Source organism: Mustela nivalis (assembly GCF_964662115.1).
Source record: "Mustela nivalis genome assembly, chromosome: 12".
Taxonomy (NCBI): Eukaryota; Metazoa; Chordata; class Mammalia; order Carnivora; family Mustelidae; genus Mustela; species Mustela nivalis.
The window spans coordinates 11,856,981-11,879,394 of NC_139031.1; the positions used below are offsets into that span (position 1 = coordinate 11,856,981).

Consider the following 22,414-nt stretch of genomic DNA (forward strand, 5'->3'; position numbering starts at 1 on the left):
CTTTGGACAATTTTGTTGTGGTAGAAAAACATTTGTTAGAAATTTCAATCAGATTTTCACTTTGGTTCTAAATCAGTTTTTCTCAAGCCTTGTAATAACAGTTGGAGAATTACAGCACTTACTATTTAAATGGATTACAGCATCTATTTTAAAGTGGCTCAAAAGCAATTTTAGCAGCACTTCAGTTATTAGTTATTATGGCTACTTTTTGTTAAGTTTCTTTTTTAAATCAACCTGACAATTTTTATGTAATTCAGGACTAAAATTATGGTTCATACAGAGATTAAGAAAAAAATCTTAACCATTCAGGCTAAAATGGTGACCTTTATCTTTTAATGTTCATCTTTATACTTAGGTAATGTAAGTTAGCTTTAGGTAATGGCATCTATAAACCAATACATATGTTAGTGCTTAGTAAAGCACAATAGCATTCCTTTAAGCCTCAAGATTATCTGTTGGCAACTTAATGTCTGTGTTTAAGATACATCTATAGAAAAAGCAGCATATTTATATCCTAAAATACTTAAGTTCAACTTGTTTAATATTGTCAGTCCAGTGATGTTAATATTTGACAGTTTGACATTGGATAACTAATTCCTGTGTTATCTTGTGATCTCTGTGCAGAAATAGAACTTCAGACTGAGGATGGAGCATCTTACTGAGGCAAGGGGTCAACTTCAACTTCCAACTGAACTGGAAGGAATGAAGTCCCCAGCCCAGCAAAGACCCAGTCCCTCTCAGACTCTATAGTGTTGATGCAGCTACCTGCTGGTTTAGTAACTGTGCTACTGTGGAGTCCCGCCGCCAGAAAGAAAGGGAGAGAAAGCAGTAGTCTGGCACTCAGGTGCCAACATGGGCTCTGAGAAGCAGGATAGAGAAGAGGTCATAGACCTTAATAGTATTAGTTGTCAGTGCCTGAGAAGACAAATATAATCAAAGAATTCTGGTCTCTACATTGCAAATGCTTAATAACATACCTGTTTCTAAATCACAGATTGTGGTTGACCTCATATGCTACTTCAAAAGATATGGCTGGGGTTGGGGGGGCAAGAGATAAATCAACCCATTTTAAAACCTTGAATAAAGACTAGCTCTTTAAAAATGGCGAGGGACAATACAGAGCACTTTACCCCACTTACCTGCATGGGAAGAATTGCTACTCCAAGACAGAACAAAGAATGGTATGATGGTTTATTCAATTTAAAAACACTTCTTAATTTCCTTTTTTAAATGGAGGGTAAAGAAAACTCTAAGGCAGCAAATAAGCCTACAGCATTAACAGGCTACCTTCATTAACATGGCACATCCAAGTTATCAAATGCTGTTATGACCAATATTATTTTCTGTATTAGAGCCTGACCATTATTACCTTTTAGGCCCACAAAGCTGAGCCTTACAGCCAAGACCTGGTACTACCAACCTACTGAATTTTCTCATGTATCTACTCATGAAATGGTTTCTAACAGAAATTTCTCACTCTTTGTTACATATTACAAAGAAGAGTACTTTACCCCTATTTGGCTTTGGACAAGATAAAAACCTTTATTTACAAATGTTCTATTCCCTTAAAATATATACAGAGAAAATAATTTGGATTAAAATATCATAAAACCACAGGAAACAAACCCAAATTCTGATAAAAAAAAAATCAAGGAGAAATTGGTGACACCCACAAAATCAAAACCAGTCATAACAATTACAGGAGGGTCAGGGCACATATTCTGAAAAACAACCATATTAAATTTTCCTTGAACTCCATTACCCAGTGTTTTGTTCCATAAGTTAATAGCCAGTTCAGAAATTATAAGTTATATATAGGCTATTGCTACCCACTTGACATAATGGTGAACTCATTTAATATCTGGTAAAGGGATTGTCTTCACTTAAAGAATATAGTAGGAAAACCACTTGATTAGAGTGGCTGAGAATTCTTTTAGGAATACCATCATTCACCCCGAGAAACATTATTGAAATACATGCACAGTTACTCAACTCAAAACAAAACTATATTCCTCTCTATTTGCAGGGAGAGTCCCTATTCCTTGGTAGGCAATCAGCTACAGCAGCCTCGTAGTCCATAGGCTATGCCTAGGGTGCTGCTTTCTCTTCTTTGAGTTCAGAGATACCTGCTTTCCCATAGTACATCAGTGAGTGTGAGAAGTAAACAAACTGTTGATAGGTAGACTTAAGAATATAACAAGAGAAGAGAAATGGCTGCCAGTAATTGTACCTGGGACCATTGCTAATACGCAGCCTTAATAGCTTGACTATCTTGGTTTTCAATGCTAAATTAGGAGTAGTTTTTGAATTCTTTGGGCACTCCTTGCTTAATCTTCCCCTTTACAAGAGGAAGGCTGACACAGTCAATATCTCTTTCTGGAAGCTATAAGGCAAAAAGGGGGTTGGTGTGAACTGAGTTCTTATGGGGAAGACCTCCCCCAGCCGAAGCATGAAGATTTTGCACTTTTTCCTCCCACCAGGTGTTTGGTGCTTCTTGATCCTGTGGGAGTCCCAGAGACCCCAGCATCACCATGCTCTTCCTGGGAAGACCAGGCCTGCTGAGCTTCTCTCAGTTCCCTGGCAGTTAAGGGGAAGAAATATATTACTTGATCCTAAGTTAAGGATGATATTTTTGATCGAAACTAACATAGATTTTTCTTTTTATTTCAGTATTTATAGAAATAAGCCTGAGCTATATACAGAATAGAAAATTAACTCCATGATTTTTTTAAAAAAATGGCTGGCATACACATGCCATAACACATGGTAGATTAGGTTTCCTAAATCCTACTGATTGGAGCATAAATGATGTATAAAATTTTTAAAAGTTAAAACCTGATAAAGATATCACTAAAAAAGGACTACAGGCCAATACATCGGATGAACATAGATGCAGAAATTCTCAATGCTAGTAAACTGAATTCAACAATACATTTAAAAATCATTCACCACAATCATTCCCACAAGTGGGATTTATTCTTGGGTTTCAAGGGTGGTTCATTGTTCATAAATCAATGTTATATACCACATCAATAAGAGAAAGAATAAAAACCATATAATTATTTCAATAGATGTGGAAAAAGCTTTTGACAAAGTACATTACCTGTTCATGATTTTTTAAAAAAAACATCAACAAAGTAAGTTTAGAGGAAACATACCTCCACATAATAAAGGCCATCTATGAAAACCCACAGCTAACATTATCCTTAATGTGGAAAAATAGAGCTTTTCCCCTAAGATCAGGAACAAAACAAGGATGTCCACTCTCACCACTTTTACTTAACATAGTAGTGGAAGTCCTAGCCCACAGCAAGCAGACAATAAAAAAGAAATAAAAAGAATCCAAATCAGTAAGGAAGAGGTCAAACTTTCACTATTTGCAGGTAACACGATACCGTATATAGAAAACCCTAAACACTCCACAAAAAAAACTGTTAAAATTGATTGACAAATTCAGTAAAGTTGCAGGATACGAAATCAATCTGTAGAAATCTGTTTCACTTCTATGTACCTGTAATGAAGCAGCAGGAAGAGAAATCAAGGAGTTGATCCCATTTACAATTACACCAAAAACCATAAGATACTTGGGAATAAACCTAACCAAAGAGGTGAACGACCTGAACTCTGAAAACTGTAAAACACTGATGAAAGAAATTAAAGACATTACAAAGAAATGGAAAGACATTCCACACTCATGGATTGGAAGAACAAATATTGTTAAAATGTCTGTACTACCCATAGAAATCTACATTTAATGCAATCCCTATCAAAGTACAAATAACATTTAGAAGTAGAACAAAGAATCCTAAGATTTGTAAGGAACCACAAAAGAGCCTGAATAGCCACAGCAATCTTGAAAAAGAAAAGAAAAGCTGGAGGCATCACAATTCCAGACTTCAAGTTATACTACGAAGTTGTAGTAATTAAAACAGTATGGTTCTGACACAGAAATAGACACAGGGATCAGTGGAACAGAATGGAAAATAAACCCACAGTTATACAGTGTATTATTCTTCAACAAAGCAGGAAGAATATCCAATGGGGGAAAAGACAGTCTCTTCAACAAATGGTTCTGGGAAAAGTAGACAGCTACCTGCAAAAGAATGAAACTGGACCACTTTCTTACACCATACACAAAAATAAACTCAAAATGGATTAAAGACTTAAATTTGATACCTGAAACCATAAAAATCCTACAAGAGAACACAGGTAGTAACTTCTTCAACATTGGCCATAGCAACTTCTTACTAAATATGTCTCCTGGGGTAAGGGAAACAAAAGCAAAATGAACTTTTGGGACCTCAGGATGAAAAGCCTCTGCACAGTGAAGGAAATCATCAATGAAACTGAGAGGCAACCTATGGAATGGAGATGATATTGGACAAATATCGTATAAAGGGTTAGTTTTCAAAATATATAAAGAACTAATACAACACAACCCCCTGAAAATAATCCAATTGAAAATTTGCAGAAGACATATACAAACATTTCTCCAAAGATGACATCCAGATGGCAAATAGACGCGTGAAAACTTGGTCATCATCACTTATCAGTGCAATGAAAACTACAATGAGACTCACCTCACACCTGACAGAATGGAAAAATCAACAACACAAGGCACAACAAGCGTTGAAGAGGATGAGGAGAAAAAGGAACCTTCTTGCACTTTTGGTAGGAATGCAAATTAGTACAGCCACTGTGGGAAACAGTTGTGGAGGCTCCTCAAAAAGTTAAAGAGAGGGGCGCCTGGGTGGCTCAGTGGGTTAAAGCCTCTGCCTTCAGCTCAGGTCATGATCCCAGGGTCCTGGGATCGAGCCCCACATCGGGCTCTCTGCTCCGCAGGGAGCCTGCTTCCTCCTCTCTCTCTGCCTGCCTCTCTGCCTACCTGTGATCTCTGTCTGTCAAATAAATAAATAAAATCTTAAAAAAAAAAAAAAAGTTAAAGAGAGAACTACTTTATAATCCAGCAATTGAGTATTTACCCAAATAATACAAGAACACTAATTCAAAGGGATACATGGACCCCAATGTTTATAGCAGCATTATCTGCAATGACTAAATAATGGAAGCAGCCCAAGTATTCATCAATATGTGAATCAGTAAAGAAGATGTGGTATACTAAAGATACAAATGAAGTGATCTGAAGAGGTACATGCACCCCAATGTTTATAGCAGCAATGTCTACAACAGCCAAACTATGGAAAGAGCATAGATATCCATCAACAGATGAATGGATAAAGAAAATGTGATATATATATATATATATATATATATATATATATATATATCCAATTATATATAATACAATATACATTATTATATTATTTTATATATTTAATATAATTATATGTTATATTATATTTAATTATGTATAATTAATATATAATGCAATATTCCATTATATATATAATTCCATATATTTATATAATTCCATTATGTATATAATAGAATATTGTGCAGCTATCAAGAAAACAAACTCTTGGTATTTGCAACAACATGGTTGGAATTAGAGGATATTATGCTAAGCGAAATAAGTCAATCAGAGAAAGACAATTATCATACAATCTCATGGATATGAAGAATTTAAGAAACAAGACAGAATCATAGGGGAAGGGAAAGAAAATGAAACAAGATTAAACCAGAGAGGGAGACAAACCACAGGAGACTCTTAATCTCAGGAAACAAACTGAGGTTGCTGGAGGGGAGGGAGGGGGGAGGGATGGGGTAGCCCGGTGATGGACACTGAAGAGGGTATGTGCTTTGGTGAGTGCTGTGAACTGTGTAAGACTGATGAATCACAGTCCTGTACCCCTGAAACAAATAATATGTTATTTGTTAATTTAGGGGCATCTGGGTGGCTCAGTCGGTTAAGCCTCTGCCTTCTGCTCAGGTCATGATCCCAGGGTCCTGGGATCGAGCCCCACATTGGGCTCTCTGCTCAGCAGGGAGTGTGCGTCCCCCTCTCTCCCTGCCTGCCTCTCTACCTACTTGTGATTTCTGTCAAATAAATAAATCTTTTAAAAAATAAAACAAAAATAAAAATAAATAAAGATGTGGTATATATATTTAATGGAATATTATTCGGCCATAAAAAAGAATGAAATCTTGCCATTTGCAAGGATATTGATCAAACTAGAGGGTCAGAGAAAGACAAATACCATATGATTTCACTCGTAATGTGGAATTTAAGAAACAAAAAAAGCAAAGGGGAAAAATAAGAAGACAAATCAAGAAACAGACTCTTAACTCTAAAGAACAACCTGATGGTTTACCAGAAGGGAGGTGGAAGGGATGTGTTAAATAAGTGATTTGATCTTGGGGTTGTGAGTTCAAGCCCCACACTGGGCCTAGGATTTACTTTAAAAAAAGAAAAGAAAAGAAAAAAACTACCTTTCCAGTGTGGCTGTCTTGAACTTTTCCAAGTTAAGCTGCTGCTGGAGCTCTTCTGCTTTTCCAAGGGAGGGCCGGAGAACTCGACTTCTGGCCAGAGCTGCTGCAGAAGGTCTCTCCCTTGGGTCAGGGTGGATCATGCTCTGTTGATGTTTGACCAAAGCAAAAGATACAGAAATTTCACTGCTGGGAAAATCTCCCCACCTAAGCCAACTCCAACTCAGCTACTGCTGATGAGTTTTTTCAAACTCTGCTTTTAACTTTGCAGGGGAAGAAATAAATGAAAACTTAGCTCCACCAGGGACGGGATTGTTATCTCTATACAGTGACATCTGTCATCTATAACTTTGACTTGTCTTTATCATATTTTAGAGCTATCTGTGTGATTAGCTAGCCTAATGCCTTAATTTTAAATGGGGAGAAACTGAGGTCCTGAAATCAAAACTGACTTGCCCATCTTAATAACAGGACCAAGACTAAAACCCAAGTCAACCAACTCCTAGTTCCATTTGCCTTCTACTCCAACATGCTCCTTTCCACTTAAAACTAAGGGTACACCCCCCCATGACAGCCTTCCTACAGCACTCATCTTCAGGTAGAAAGTGCCTTAATTTAACAACTTAAATACAGTAAAAAGTAGCTAATTACTTACAGCAATTAGCAATGTCATAAAACGGAGATAACACCGGACCTTCCATTTGAAGACCAATGTTCAGAACTGGCTCCACCATTCACTAAGTAGCTTGAGGAAGTGACTTAACTATGCTGAAACTCGCTTTCCCTTTCCTGATACTTGGAATAACAATATTCACCTTCTGGAGCATCGCAGGATTTAAATGAACTGACATATATGTGTAACTAGTGCACCGGACCAGGACCAAAGTACTCAGTATGTATTAATTAAATCTAACAGTAATTTACACATAGAAAGTGATTAGGCCATGCATGGAGCAAGGGTTTACTTTATTCTTTCAGAAAAGCAGAAGCACAGAAAGACAAGTTTGCAACTAAATTTGAAGTTTTCAGGTGAACTATGAAACTCAAATTTAATCCCTAAGAGTAGATGTTTCTAAGACTATTGTAGGTGTCCTAACCAGTCTTGTTCCTTAAACCATGAAGTCTTACGTAGATATTTTGAATTCTTAATATAATTCTAAGCTTCTCAACAGTGTCATTTTCTTGCACCTCTGTTTCAACAGAATCGCCTCCTTTCCTTGTCCCTACACATACTCAGATATCACAGAATACAAGTAACACACAAATTTCTAAACTAACATTATGCCTTTTTCCAATAGTACAGCTGATTGGTGGTATTGCCAGTTACCCATCTGTAAAATAGCTTATACTTTCTTCTATACACTCAGAATTCAAATTTCTTTCATAATATCACCATTACCAATGACAATAGTTAAAACCCTGAAACATGAACAAAAAACCAGGTTTGATTTTAGAGTTAATCAGGTGTCAAAGGTGAGAATACAATCCAGGAACTGCTCTGAGCCTTGGTTCCCTGAACTGCCCACCTGTTGGGAAGGGAAAAGGAAAAAATGTAATAGGATTTTAAACTGGAACATAAAAGGTTCTATAATGTCCTCTAAGTTTCCTTGAAGCTTTCAGTCTGTCCTGTGACTTTTCTGGGCTTCAGGGTCATGATTCCTTTTTCTTCTGTCATTGGCACCACCAGCATCTCCTTTTCCCCTTCCCCACCTCCTTGCCATTGTATTTCTTTAAAAAAAAAAAAAGACATTTCTATCTTCTCTTCATCTCATAAGAGATACCACCTTGAGTAGATTGTAAAATTCTTCCGAGAGCTTCTGAGGAATGTCGGGAAGGTTCCCGTCACGAATATGATGCCATGCGGCGCCATTGGTGGGTAAGGACGCTGCTCCCGCAGCCACTGTGATTGTTAATCCCAAGGCAAAGATGTCTGCTTTGGGAAGATGCTGATAATCCTTCAAGACAGAAGAGAGGAAGGCCAGTTAGTTTGCCGAGTGAGAGGACAGTAAAGACCAACTGGTAAGAGAGGTTGTTTTGAGTCCGTATGAGCTTGGACAGTGGGCAAGGCCGCACCTGCCATGGCTGGTAGTTTACTTCTAGAGAAGATGGAGGATACAGCACAAATGCACCTGATTCACATCACTGTGCCCTGAAGCTTTTAAGGCAGAGTCTAAGTACTGTTTTATTCTATCAGGCTCAAAGAGGCTTCAAGCACAGACCGGCTGGGCACAAATACCATCATCCTAGAGGGAGTTAAATCCTTCCTACCCTGACTCCACAGACATCCTAAAAGGTAAGCAATAAATGAAGGTCATTTCATAAGAGCTGATGTACTACCAGAAGGACGATAAAGATGGGCTGAACCAATAAAGGATTCCTTCCTGCTAGGGAATCCATGAGTTTAGGAATTCTAAGAAATACTAGAAACAGTAAAGGACCTTTATAAAAAACAGCAAAAACATTGATTTAATCCATGACAGAGCCAGCTTTCCTCATGCTGTTTTGTTCTGTTTTGTTTTAAGTTCCTTATCTTTGGTCTCAATTCTGAATAGGAAAGTGGATAATATCAATTTAAATTATAAATATGAACTATGGGGCACATGGGTGGCTAGTTAACCATCTGACTCTTGATTTCAGCTCAGGTCATGAGATCGAGCCCTGCACTGGGCTCTGCACACAGCACAGTGTCTGCTTGAGATTCTCCCTCCCCACCCTCTGCCCTCCCCACTACTCATGCACTAGGGCTCTCTCTCTAAAATAAATACCATATGAAGAAAAAAAAAAAAAAAAGAAGTGGTAGAGCACTAAAATAAATAAATAAATAAAATAAATACAGTCTTTTTTAAAAACTATAAACATCTCTTGCACTGTGAACCTTCATTCGAGAGTCAAAAAGTTCAATGGGTTATAAAATACCCTCTGTTTCCCTAATCTTTACCTCTTGTAAAATCTCATTAGCCAGGAAGCGACTATCTCCCTCCTCTACTTTTGGTTTGCTTATCGATGTCACATGACCCAAGTCACCTGAAAAAAGAAAGAAAAAAAATAGAGCCCTTTAAAAGCATGTCTTTAAAACTAGAATAAATGGGGTCATCACTATAAATTTTATAAGATAATATACAGATCGGAGCTTAAGGCACACTCACCAATTTTATTTTTTTTGTTTAATTTTATTTATTTGAGAGGCAAGAATGAGAGAGAGTGAGCATAAGAGGGGGAGGGTCAAAGGGAGAAGTAGACCCACTGCTGAGCAGGGAACCCAATTTGGGACTCCATCCCGAGACTCCAGGATCATGACCGGAGTTGAAGGCTGTCATTCAACCAACTGAGCCACCCAGGTGCCCCAAACTCACCAATTTTATACATCACATTGGCAGAGAGAAACCAATCAGCTTCATTTTCAATCTCTTCTGGGACTACAGGAGAGTCACTTTGCATCTTATGACAAATGAAGATGTTACCTGGAACAAAAACAAACCAACAATCAAAAAATACTGAATTGACAAAGTCACGATTCCTTAGCTTTTTCACGCCCAAGATTCTTTTCTGTGTCTGTCATTTCAGCCACCCTCCTCTCCTCCTCTTCTGTGTACATATAACAACACTATCAATGTTTCTTTTCTTCCATGGAGTCTCTCTACTACTACTGAACAGCTCAGTGATTGAGAATACCTATTTTAAGGGAAACTGATCTCAGACACCCCTCCTCCTCTGAAGAGGCTAGTAGCTTCAAAACAAAGAAATAAGCCGAAAAACATGGTGATGATGTTTCCTTGAGTTTCACATTATTGAGTGCCAGAACCATTTCTGTTCACTTTAGTCAGTGCTGAATTAGAAAGAGTGTACACAGCACTAGTTGTCAATACTTTCGGGAAGTAGCCAAAACGTGATCACTTAACTATGCAGTAAGTTAGAGACCCATTTTCATACTTTGGCTTCGTTATCCGTGAAAGAGTCTTTTCTCTCTGTCCCCTAGTCCCAGAGGGGATAATGGACAAAGCTGTTTAAATTTTTTAGGGAAACAAATGAAAGAGATTTTGCCAGCTAACAGCATCTTCAACACTTGGTAGACACACGGGCACCAATTCTGACATGGGGGAGTCTGGCCAAAGGAGCAGAGCGGAGCCGTACTGACTGGGTTTGATGTCCAGGTGCACCACGCCAGAGTTGTGGATGTACTTAAGCCCAAGGGAAATCTGCAGAAGGATGTCCTTGAGTTTCGGCTCCTGGAAAGGATTGCCAGACTTTGTGTTTTCAGATATAGCAGTCTGCAAGCTCCCACCTAGGAAGGAACAACAAATAGCAGCCCCACAGAATGGAGAAAAACTATGAATCTCAATAGGGAAAAGTGTAGTAAACAGTCAAGAAATTTCTTGTGAATGAGTTCAGTCCCACAAGTCTCGATCATTCACTTTCAGTGTAAAACATAATATCTGCCACTGTCTATACCACAGACACATTGGAGAAGAGTTACGGGACTTTTAAAGAAGAAAATAAAATGTCATACCTCAGGTATCCCATATGTGGTTCTATTGCCTTGAGTATGCCCCGACTAGCATTTTAGAAGTGTCATCTAATCATTAACCAGAAGCCAGTCGGGCCTGGACAAAGAGCTACTATGGACATTGATGATTGATTCAGTGTCAAGCTAGTAATCACAGGCTACTAGTAACTTTAATGTGATTGGTTCTAAACTGAATTCCATTAAAATATATCACAAAATAAGAATATTTAATGACTGCTAACCCAAGGAAAATATAAACCTTCAATATACATCGAAGTCCTATCTGAGCCATAGTATTTGCACATCAGCTATGGATAGACTCTTGGTTTATCTTTATCAGTGAAAACTAAGGCCTGGATTCATCTGACCACCTGATCTTCTGTGCCCTGTCCTAAGGAATTAGAATGCTTCTGAACTCTTTATTTCATCAATTTGCATTCATTGGCAGCTCTTCAAATTAGAGAGTCCTGGGTCTCCCTGGCAGTTAGGAATCCAGCCTTCAAGTATGTGTCCAGAACAATAGGGTCGGAGATGGTAATGGTATTTTTTAGGAAATCCATTCTTTCAAGTATCCTCTGTAAAATTCAATATACAGATTGACCAGTCATGTTAAAAATAATTAAATTCAGAAAGGAGAAGAGTTTTAGCCATTTTCAGAAACACAAAGAGGCCTAAAGTGAAGGGTGTGCCTTTTTTTCTGGGAATCTTCTTGCAAGATATGTGTGGAAGAAGTTATTAGATAGAAAGGAAGAGTGAATTGAAACAAAGTCACCTAGAATCTAAGTTTGCAGATGAAGCTGTGAGGTGTGGTGGGGAGAAGGAAGCCTGCATCTAAGGCCCCCATGTCTCCTGGAACGCCTCTCCCTACTAGGCTACGTGCTCCCTCAAGACAGGGCCCCGTCCTATTCCTTTTCACTTTCTCAAGGTCTTGCACATAATCTATGTATTCTGAACTGAACATCTAGTCTCACAACAGAGGGAAAGGAAAGACTGGGACAGGGACCCCATAAAAGGTATGAAAAGAGAGAAACATCCTGAGGGTATGTAGGATCCTTTAAGATGGGCTTTTAGATAATAAGCAAAGATATATCGCCAACTCCCTGAAGAGCTACAGGTATTAAGGTAACTAGACCAGTGCTAGCAGCACTTTTAATTACTTAGAGGCTCTGTAGGTAATATTAAAGGTAGCCAAGTAATAATTAACAGTAAAAGTTACTGAAAAGCATTTATGCAAAAGTGTTAGAAGGTCTTTATTTTGCCACAACTAAAGCTGATTGTCTTCCTCTTTATTGGAGGGCATTCTTAACTGTTCTTTGCTAAAGAGTATTAAGGAAGTAGGTGTTCATAGAGCAATGCTGAATGAACTATAAACTTCATCCCTACTAATCTCAGCTACACTGGAGCCTTAACTCCATACCGCAGCGCACCACCTGGAGATGGTACCGGAATTGTCATCATTGTGTCCTCGGAGGAAACAACCAGCTCCTAGACAGCTCTTCTCAAACCATCTTTATGAGATTGCTGGCTGAATTCTTTCCTTTAGATAAAATAAAAGTGCTTTCCCTACTTGGCAGGGAAGGACAAAAAAAGAAACTTGAAGACAAATCTATGTTTTTCCATCTGTTTATGAGGACTGACAGATACTGAAATAGCAAATGCCTTCCAACAATGAAATGTAAACAGCAGAACAATAATTCAGCAGGATATTTGTTGTTTTGTTGTTGATATGTTGTTGATATTTTGTTGTATTCTCAAAATCTTGATTTTATGTTGCTATCTACAACACAAGCATCTTTTTCTGCAAGTAAAGTAATTCCTTGTTTGGTAGGGGGAAAAAAAACCATAACCACTATTCATGGTTTTCCACAGAAAATGCAGGCTTCTGGATGTCACATCACTAGAACAAATCCAAGAACCACCATCCTAGGTGGTTCTCTAGGTTCTCCCATCTCTAGGGGAGCAAGCTCTATAAAACCTCAGTGACAGAAGTCATCACAAGAAAATACCGCTGTTAGGGAGAGGTTAACCGTCCCATCTCCTGAGTCGGTCGGAATCCTGGCGGCTGCATAATTGATCTGCTTGCTGGAAGACATTCAGGTTTCAGAGGCTGACCCCAAGGTGACACATAGGAGATCTTGGCAAGGTTGACAGTGGAAGAAGGAACATTTGATCGGTTCAGGGCTCACGAGGCACAGTTGGGAAAATCAGGTAACTGCTGGTCTCTACTAATTATGATGTACGTTATCTAAGTCATGTCATTTATAATCTGAATAGAGCCGTACCTATAAATGTGCTAGCCGGACTGCTAGAACAGGCTGGGGGCACAAGGGTAAAGGTGGCAAGCAGGAGGAGGAAGAGAGGAGAAAGAGAGAGAGGATGGAGGCGGAAGCATTAGAAGGAATCGGGCACTGGCTACTCTGCCACCTTACAAATATTTGGACTTAACTCTCCTTGATTTAGAGCCGAAGGGCAAAGTCTCAAAGTTATGGATAATCCATAACTATAAATAAGACAAATATAAGGGCACACTTTATTTTCAATGATCAGTTCACATTTGAAAGCAATGTATGTGAATTACATTTTGATAAATCAGAGTTACATTTTAATGGGCAAGTATGCAGTGAGGTTAGCAGACCACCATGGCAAACAGACAATGATTCCTCATAAATCTGCTCCAAAATCAACTGCCCAGAAACATCCAAAAGCCCTATGTAGTCTTCCCACACTTTACTGTGCTGATCTTATTTCCTGTTATAGGGATCACCTCGGTCCTGTCAGTCTCCTATTTGTGGAGTCAGACCCATTCCCAAAACCATGCCCTTGGTCTGCATGCTGTTCCTCTACTTCCTTAAAGTCTTCCCCCTACTTCCTTAAACTCTGGTAATCTTTTGGCAAACCCTCTTTCAAGTCTTACCTCCTTTTTGAGATTTTCTTGGGCTGCTCTAATAACAAGTTTTGAGTTCTTATGATGTATCAGGTACTGGCCCTGTACTGGCCTTTGACATACATTGCTGCTATTTCTTAAACTACTCCCTTAAGTAAATATTACAATCTCTTTACTCAGTGGGACTGACATCCCAGATATCATACAACTAGTGTGCCACACCCAGGTCTGCCTAGGTGTTGCTAAGCCCAGGCCCATTCTGCCACACTGTGCTGCCCCTTGCTCGTATGCATCTTCTCTGAATGCTTTTTATCCATAGTTGTACTACCTGGCTCTAAAGCAAATCGTCTCTTGTGTATTCATTGTTAACAGAGCAAGTGGAGGGAAGTTCCTGGAAGGACTTCTTGGCTCAATCTATGGTGTCTCTCACCCTAGAACTTAATACAATGTCACACCTGTAGAAGGGATTCAGATGTTGAAAAGAATTAGAAGAGGATTTGTAATAGGAATAATCACTCCTTCTTATTCTTTTTAAAATTTGAAATCTTTACAATGCCCCAAATCAGATTAAATTAATTATGTTTTGTTTGACTTTCTTGGCTAAGTTTGTTCTCCGATACTATCTTTGATAGTAGTAAACGTCATGAAAATAGAACCAATGTTGGGGCGGGGAGGGAAAAGAATAGGGAATCTCAGGCTATGATAAGGAATTAGGAAGAGAAGATTAAGAAAAGTATCAACTTCTCTATCACAAGGAAAGGGTCCATTTTTTATCCTAAAGTGACTATTAGAAAAAGGGATGTAGGTGAACTTGCTATTAGGAAAAAAATCCAACAAAGTTCACAGTTAATACTGCAAGGAAATCAGACCCTAAGAAAACACCAAGTCATTATTTTGCAGTATATGTTTGATATTTTCTAGCATTTCATAATATTATCTACTTTACTTGTATATATAATAATGAAGCTTTATCACTGACCGCTTTCCTCAAAAGTCAAGCCGCACATACATGCTCAGTGCTACCTGATGGTAACTAAAATTACTCCAAAACTGTACTATCAGAGAAACCGGAGGGTGGGTGTGCATGTTGTTTCTTAGGGGGAGGAAGTTTGGGAGGGATGCTATTATCTGATCTTAATCATGACCAGAATATGGGTAGCTACTCCTAAAATGCCAGCAAGCTTCTATTTAATTTGGTAGCGCTTTCCTATTTTCCCAGGGAACATTTTGATGAGAAATATCTCTGCGAATAATCACGTGTAACTGTAGTGTGATGTCAACACCTTAATCACAAATTAAAATAGATTAAAACCAAAAGACTATTTTTTTTTAATTTAAGTAGCCCAGAAAAAGTTCTATCAGTTTCTTGTGTATGTATAGTCCTGAAGGAATATGCCTGAAGTCCTTGCATTTCATTCCCAGCACCCACTCCACACTCACACTATGGTGAGAACACTGAAGCTTGGGGCGCCTGGGTGGCTCGGTCATTAAGCGTCTGCCTTTGGCTCAGGCCATGATCCCAGGGTCCCAGGATCGAGCCCCACATCAGGCTCCCAGCTCAGCAGAGAGCCTGCTTCTCACTCTCACACTCCCTGTGTTTGTGTTCCCTCTCTCACAGTCTCTCAGATCAATAAATAAAAATCTTAAAAAAAAAAAAAAAAACTAAACTAAACCAAAGCTCAAAGGTAAGAAGCATCAAGATACATGAACTATGCCCCAATTCAGGAATCCACTTGAAAATTAATCAAAAGTTGGCTGTGTGAGTTTACCACTCCCTCCTTGAAAATGATAGGGACTGTGGTTTTAGAATCTTTTAGAATACCTAGCAAACATAAGAGGAGGATTTACCATTCAAACCCCTAGGGCAAAATTTTTCTATATATGGAGTAAAATATGAAGGGGTTTATAGCTTCTATGTGTCAGCCACACATCAGCTCTGAGAGATATACAACATAGCATAAAATGGAAATTCCTTTTCAACACAACTTGTGTCCCCAGCACTCTGCTTCCAAACAAAATTATAGTACAAACTTTCTCAGTATGACTCAGCTATGCCTAGCATAAACTACAAGGAGGAGGCAAAGATTTTTTTCCTGGATGCAGATGTTCATCCCCTTCTCCATAGATACTAGTCTGCACACTTACCATTGCAGTATTCATTCTGAATAATCATGTGGTCATCTTCTGCCCATGCAGAGTAGTAACGTACCACATGCGGGTGATGCCCAAGGACTGCATGAGCATAAACTTCATGCAAAGCCAAATTCCTAGAAGACAGACAAGCATCAAGAAAAATGAGTCAAGGGGCGCCTGGGTGGCTCAGTGGGTTAAAGCCTCTGCCTTCGGCTCAGGTCATGGTCTCAGGGTCCTGGGATCGAGTCCCGCATCGGGCTCTCTGCTCAGCAGGGAGCCTGGTTCCTCCTCTCTCTCTCTCTGCCTGCATCTCTGCCTACTTGTGATCTCTGTCTGTCAAATAAATAAATGAAATCTTTAAAAAAAAAGAAAAATGAGCCAAGATAATATACATACAAATGTTTTTTTAAAAGACAAGATTCTGGACTCTGGGGAACAAACTGGGAGTTACAGAAGCTTGCGGGAGGGGATGGGGTAACCAGGTGATGGGTATTAAGGAGGACATAGTTGTGATGGGTGTTATAAGCAACTAATGAATTGTTGAACACTCATCAAAAACTAATGATGTGGGCGCCTGGGTGGCTCAGTGGGTTAAGCCTCTGCCTTCGGTTCAGGTCATGATCTCAGGGTCCTGGAATCGAGGCCCGCATCGGGCTCTCTGCTCAGCGGGGAGCCTGCTTTCTTCTCTCTTTCTCTATGCCTGCCTCTCTGCATACTTGTGATCTCTCTCTATATATATTTCAAACAAATAAAAATAAAATCTTTAAAGAAAAACTAATGATGTGCTATATGTTGGCTAATTGAACATAATAAAAATACTGATAAAAAATAAAAGACAATGTATGAGGCATTATTAACAGTGGCAGAACATTTACCGAGTACTCACTGCTTACTTAGTATTTTAGTTCATTTAATTTTCGTAACTACTCAGTAAGATATAGTGGTAAGGATGAAGGCTTTAGAAAAGCTGTGACTGGACCAATGTCAAGCCAGTGATAGTAGACCTAAGACAAGAACACTGATCATCCTGGTACCAAAATCCATGTTATTTTTTACTGAATGTAGCATATGTAAAGAGGAGTATTAGGTTGTAACTATCTCAGTGGCAGACATGCTTTGAGTTTTAATTTCACTGTATCACAATTAAAAAAAAAACTTTGATGGGCTTAATAAGGCCACTATGGACTTGATAGAGGATCCATTACAATATCCAGCTATCTTCTCTGTGAAGGCTGGACCGTCATTAGAGTCAATATTTCACTTAGCCAATATGACATGGTCATAGGGGCAGTCTTGGGGAGAGATATTAATTATGGAACAGGAAATCCAACACACAAACAAAGTGAAATATAATACTCAGTGAATTTTGGTATAAAAATGAAGAATTCTGAGGTCCATAACTTCAGATTCAGCAAACTATTACATTCCTACAGTTAACTAAAGCATTGGCTGAATCTAAAAATAATTGTTTTCTTTGTAAAAGGAAAACTTCTGAACAATTAGCTCTGGGAATGAAAGTTAAATTTTGTTGCTTTTCCTCACTTGTAGTCTTTGAAACATTGAACTCACTATTGAATTCATTATTAATACAAAGTGGAAATACCAGTGAGTTAACAGTAACTTCCTACTTGGCAATATTTTTAATGAACTAACAAGCAGATGGTTCCATATACCTATTCATTAAAGCAAAAGCAGGAACACTAGTAGAAATAGCCTCAAGAACCATGCAAGAAAACAAACAAAAACACTGTAACAGAATTGTATCCAAATAATTATGGTTTAGTTTAAGGAAATAACTTATCTTTGGTTTGGAAAACGCAGAAAGATTATGAATGTAAGACTACATACAATGAAAGAGCTAGAAATGGGATGTTTTTAATGACATCAGTACTATTATTTAAAATGTTTTGACGAGAAACAACTTTCCAAATCCAAGTTTGTACTTCTAGGACATTTCAGAGTAACTTACTCATTTGATAATCCTGCAAAAGGTTTTGTGGAACGTTTTATTGCATAAACGCATCCATCCAGCCTCTTAATACACTTGTAGACTGTACCAAATTCCCCAACTCCAATTTTTTCTACCTCCAAGAATTCTTTTTCATAGCGGGAAGCCATGTTGGTTTCTCGTAGAACACACCTCTGAAATATTTTATTAAAATGTTAAAATAATTCTAACCTATTGTGAGCAATAAATTTAAGGCATATTCCAAAATTTCTCAAAGTTTTCAAAAAGACTTTTGAAGCAAATCTATTGGATTCTGTGTCAGTAATTCATGGTAGCAAGAACCTCCCTGGTTGCTGACCACCTTTCGTACTCTTCATAACCATCTATTCAACTCTGTACTGGCATTTTTACATATATTAAGTCTTTTTCTAGGTTATTTCTTCTTTCTGGGATATGCTTATTCTCAATATGTTTTTAGGGAGAAAACACCTGCTCACAGCAACAGCTACTGTCCTCAGTTAAAGGAATGGCCAGGATCCAAGTAGAACATGTTAAGGAGAAAGAAAAGACACCTCCCTTTGACTCTTGTCTACCTACCTCACACTCTGGCTGCTGGTGTTTCCATCTCAAATTGAATGAACTTATTGTTCAATTTGCTTCCTCAAAAATTTTAGTACAGAGAACAAAATTGTCAAATTGATTATTTCACCTTATGTGTTCAGGTACAGCGATTTTTCCACCTACTGGCTAACTAGTAATATCTCTCTTTTTCCAGCTAGTACGTAGCCCTAGGCAAAAAAATAAAATAATGTTAAAAAAAAAAAACCACTGAACTCCTTTATTAGTTTTCTCTTCTAAAGTAAAGTGAGCGTCCTAGCAACTACTCCTTGTGGTTCTTTTAAATATTACATGAGAAAAGGTGTTTGTGTGTGTTTGTGTGTGTGTAACTTAGCTCAATGCCAAGCACACAGTAAATTCTCAGAAAAATCATAGCTAAGACGATAAAAATCTCCATGAATTTATATGAATCTCAGTCCAAACCACTTTATCTCCATGAAGTCATTCTTTCCCAATGTCCCTGTTAGCAAGAATTTTTTCATCTAACTGGATTTTAAAGAATCCTGACTCTTACTAGCTCCTCATTTCAACAACTAATACCAACCAGTCTTCATTAGCAAGATCTAGAATTTTCTTTGCCATTAGACAATCTCAAGTTCTCTTTCTCCCATGTCTGGGGCTACCATAGCTATAAGCCCTCTCTCCATCTTTTCTAATAATGAAAATTATTTTTGCAAAATGTTACCATAGAATAAGACATACCTAATTGTCTTCCCCAAACTTCTGTTTGGATTCAGAAACCTAAAGGTCTTTCACCAATTGCTCAGCCACTACCTTCCCAACCTCAGCTCAGACAGCAAATAAGCCAGCTTACCATCTACATTATTCCCCAACCATAAGCCCTTCCCCTCCACTTTCGTAAATGGAATATTGAGCATAAACATGTTTTCATGGGATTATAAGCTTCTTAATGGCAATTTAATATTCTACTGTAAATTCCAATTTATTTGGCCATTCTTTTGTTATTGGACATTTAGTATTCCTTTTTTCTTCTTCTTCTTAGCCATTACAGCTAAGGCTGCAATAAACATTTCTGGTGATAATATTTACAGCATTATTTTCTTAGGCTAGGTTATCAAATGAGGGATGCTACAAAGACTGTGAGCATTATATAAAAATCAATAGATAACTGATATATTTAAGAGCAAAAATTTTACATTTACACTTATGGCTTTATGCCATTTTTCTCTCTTCTGCTCTTCCATTTTTGGACCTTTCATATCTTGAGTTTTCCCTTCACTTCTCTAACCCGATGAGTAGAGAATTTTCCCTTAAATCCAAGATAGAAGCAGTAGCCATTAATTTAAAAACACTGCAAGGTAATGATTCGGTGACATATTGATCAGGCTCTGTCGGGTAAAGTAATAACTAGCTAAGAATACAGACTCTGCCGAGAGTCCAGATCAATTTAGCTGCAAAGCACATTTGCAAATCTACAAAGTGAGGCGGGGGTGGTAAGGAGAGAGAGAAGGAGAAGAGGAGAGAGAGAGACTGGCGACAGGATGGGGTGACGAAGTTATGGCAGCTGGAACAAAGAACTGTGCTCACCTTGGCAGGTAGCCCTTGTTCTACATTGCCTTCCCCTGGACCAGCTTCCTCACTTAGGGAAAAAAAAAAAAAAAAAAGGTGATATCAATGTGTGACTGACACTATTGAGCTTCATACTCTACTAGGTTCTGAGGTTGTAAGAGTAATTAAGACAATTCCTTCCCCACGTCAGCCTGTATTTGGGAACAAGGATAAATAGAAAGTTTCAATGTAAGAAGCAAGAATAGGGGGGCTCCTGGGTGGCTCAGTGGGTTAAAGCCTCTGCCTTCGGCTTGTGTCATGATCCCGGGGTTCTGGGATCGAGCCCTGCATCAGGGTCTCTGCTCAGCGGGGACCCTGCTTCCCTCTCTCTCTCTCTGCCTGCCTCTCTGCCTGCTTGTGCTCTGTCAGATAAATAAATAAAACCTTAAAAAAATCTTTATAAAAAAGAATAAGAACAAGATATCAAGGGACACCATAGGCAGCACCCAAATCATGATTTCAAGAGTAAAAGTCTTTCGGGAAAGAGGACAGGCAAGTTAAGTTTCCAGAATGAGTAGGAATTAGCTAAGGGGCCGGAATGGGGTTCTTGGCAAGCAGAGCAATGCTGAACCATGAAGGGGAGATCACACAGGACACAAGAAACTGAGTGCTGTCCCATCGCCACCTTCCCCTTCAAAACTCATCTCCCCACTTTGCCCTAGGTTCAGAGGAAGACCATCAGTACAGCAGAATACGCTCTAACAACTGGCTAAGATATTTTTAGTTACTTTCCAAAAAGCTCCGACAAACATCCTCTTTGGCATGAGTAGTAGCATTCTGGATGTGTAAGCCAGATTTCAGGCTCTAGAACAGCCAGCTATAGATTCTTCTTCTGGAGAAGCACAAGATAGAAAGTGCAAATAGAGGAGGACGTTACACTAGGGAGACAAACTGATGCTGGACACTTGTGACTTAAGTTTAACATGACATTCCAATACTGTCTAAAAGAACAACCCCACAAAAAAACAACAGCACAATAAGTAGGGGGGGGGGGTTGCCCACTCAGAAGCACCAAGAGCTGTTACTGAAGTGTCATCACTTTCATTGCGGGAAATGCAAATTAATGGTCTCTTCTGGCTACTTTCCATGAGAGGCGAATCAATTAATTCTGATAGTTTACAAAGATTCGTGAAGAGCTAAACCCAACAGAATTCTTGGTTTAAAAAAAAGTGGACCTGTATACTTGGACTGAAGTTCTGTTGACTTAAGATCCAGGAGATAGCATTGAGAAAACCTATTCTGGCCACAAAGCTGCTTACTACAGAGTCATTGGTTCCAAATGAAACAACTCAAACTAAAACATTAAATGTTCTGCATACCTCAGATTGTTAGCTGTGCATTTATTTTGCTTTTTATTTTCCTTTATGGAAAAAAAAATTGAAGAGACATAGTAAAGAAATGTCCCTAAGTAATATGTACAGCCCTCATTTGGACAATTTCTACCATTGAGACCTGGTGGAGTTTTACAGTTTGGTTTTCTATTCTTAGTACCTCCAAAAGCAACACTATCTTTTTCTCTTCAGCCAATTTCCTGTTGAATACTTGCATTATAGCTCTCAGTCACACGCAGTTATACTGGAAACAGCAGTATACTCCCTGAAGTGTGAGCTACACCTGCCCCAATGACTAGCCTTGTGTTACCTAGGGGAGACTACTTGAATGCAATTCCATAGCTCGTTCAACTTGCTAATGGAAGTCAGATGTCTATTGCTTACTCTGCCCTACTCTTTTAGAGAGAAGACACCATACAGTGCACTTCAGGATGGAGACACGCTAGAATCTCCATGACAAAGCAGACCAACATTAACATGTAGGGAGGAGCGATGTGAGAACAGGGTATCAGTTGCATTCAAATAGAGTTCTTTTTCCTAATCTTACTTTCCAGTCTCCCTTCTACTTGAGCATACTAAGATCAGTTCTCAAAAGTTAGACGCAACAGTACACTTACAGATCTCCTCGGCTTTTCCTCTTGCCATTGGATTGAAGGAATTGTTTTCTATAGGATTCTGGGGTAAAGGGATTTATATTGACCAGAGCCGATGAGGTCATCTCATCCACTAAGGGAACAGGTGTGAGCCTCAAATATTTAGAGCCTCTGGAGGGGAGCTTCTCTGTTGAAGAAATCACCGACTGGCTTAGGAGACCCTGAATGAAGATGACGAAAAGGGAAAACAGAATGGGGTTAGTACACAAAAAAGTTCCATATCAGCTAGTTAATATTTGAACCAAGGAATGTTACTGCTACGAAGGAATTAGAGGTTGCCTGGTTCAATGCAAGCTAGTTGCATTCTAACTGGTCCTCTTATGGAAAATACAGATTCCTAGTCTTCCTCTGGATGTCCTGATGAGAGAATCAACACAGGAATCTATA

General features: G+C 38.7%; 1 protein-coding gene across 1 annotated transcript; it reads right to left on the minus strand.

Annotated features, from left to right (window-relative positions):
- Positions 1-1,176: 1,176 nt before the first annotated feature.
- On the minus strand, positions 1,177-22,201 carry WEE2 (WEE2 oocyte meiosis inhibiting kinase). The gene is made up of 10 exons (XM_082693792.1): positions 21,992-22,201; positions 20,023-20,074; positions 17,878-18,050; positions 15,921-16,042; positions 10,523-10,669; positions 9,741-9,848; positions 9,326-9,411; positions 8,172-8,342; positions 6,391-6,533; positions 1,177-2,577 (listed from the first exon to the last, which is right to left on the minus strand). The coding sequence occupies exons 1-10, from the start codon at positions 22,090-22,092 to the stop codon at positions 2,421-2,423; spliced, it is 1,260 nt and encodes a 419-aa protein (XP_082549918.1). The 5' UTR covers positions 22,093-22,201; the 3' UTR covers positions 1,177-2,420.
- Positions 22,202-22,414: the final 213 nt, after the last annotated feature.

Coding starts and splice junctions, on each gene's coding strand:
- WEE2 (XM_082693792.1), bottom strand. CDS start 22,092: ATGACCTCATCGGCTCTGGTCAATATAAATCCCTTTACCCCAGAATCC. Junction 20,075..21,991: donor AGGAAAAGCCGAGGAGATCT/GTAAGTGTACTG, acceptor TTTTTCCCTAAG/TGAGGAAGCTGGTCCAGGGG. Junction 6,534..8,171: donor AATTTTACAATCTACTCAAG/GTGGTATCTCTT, acceptor AAACATCAACAG/AGCATGATCCACCCTGACCC.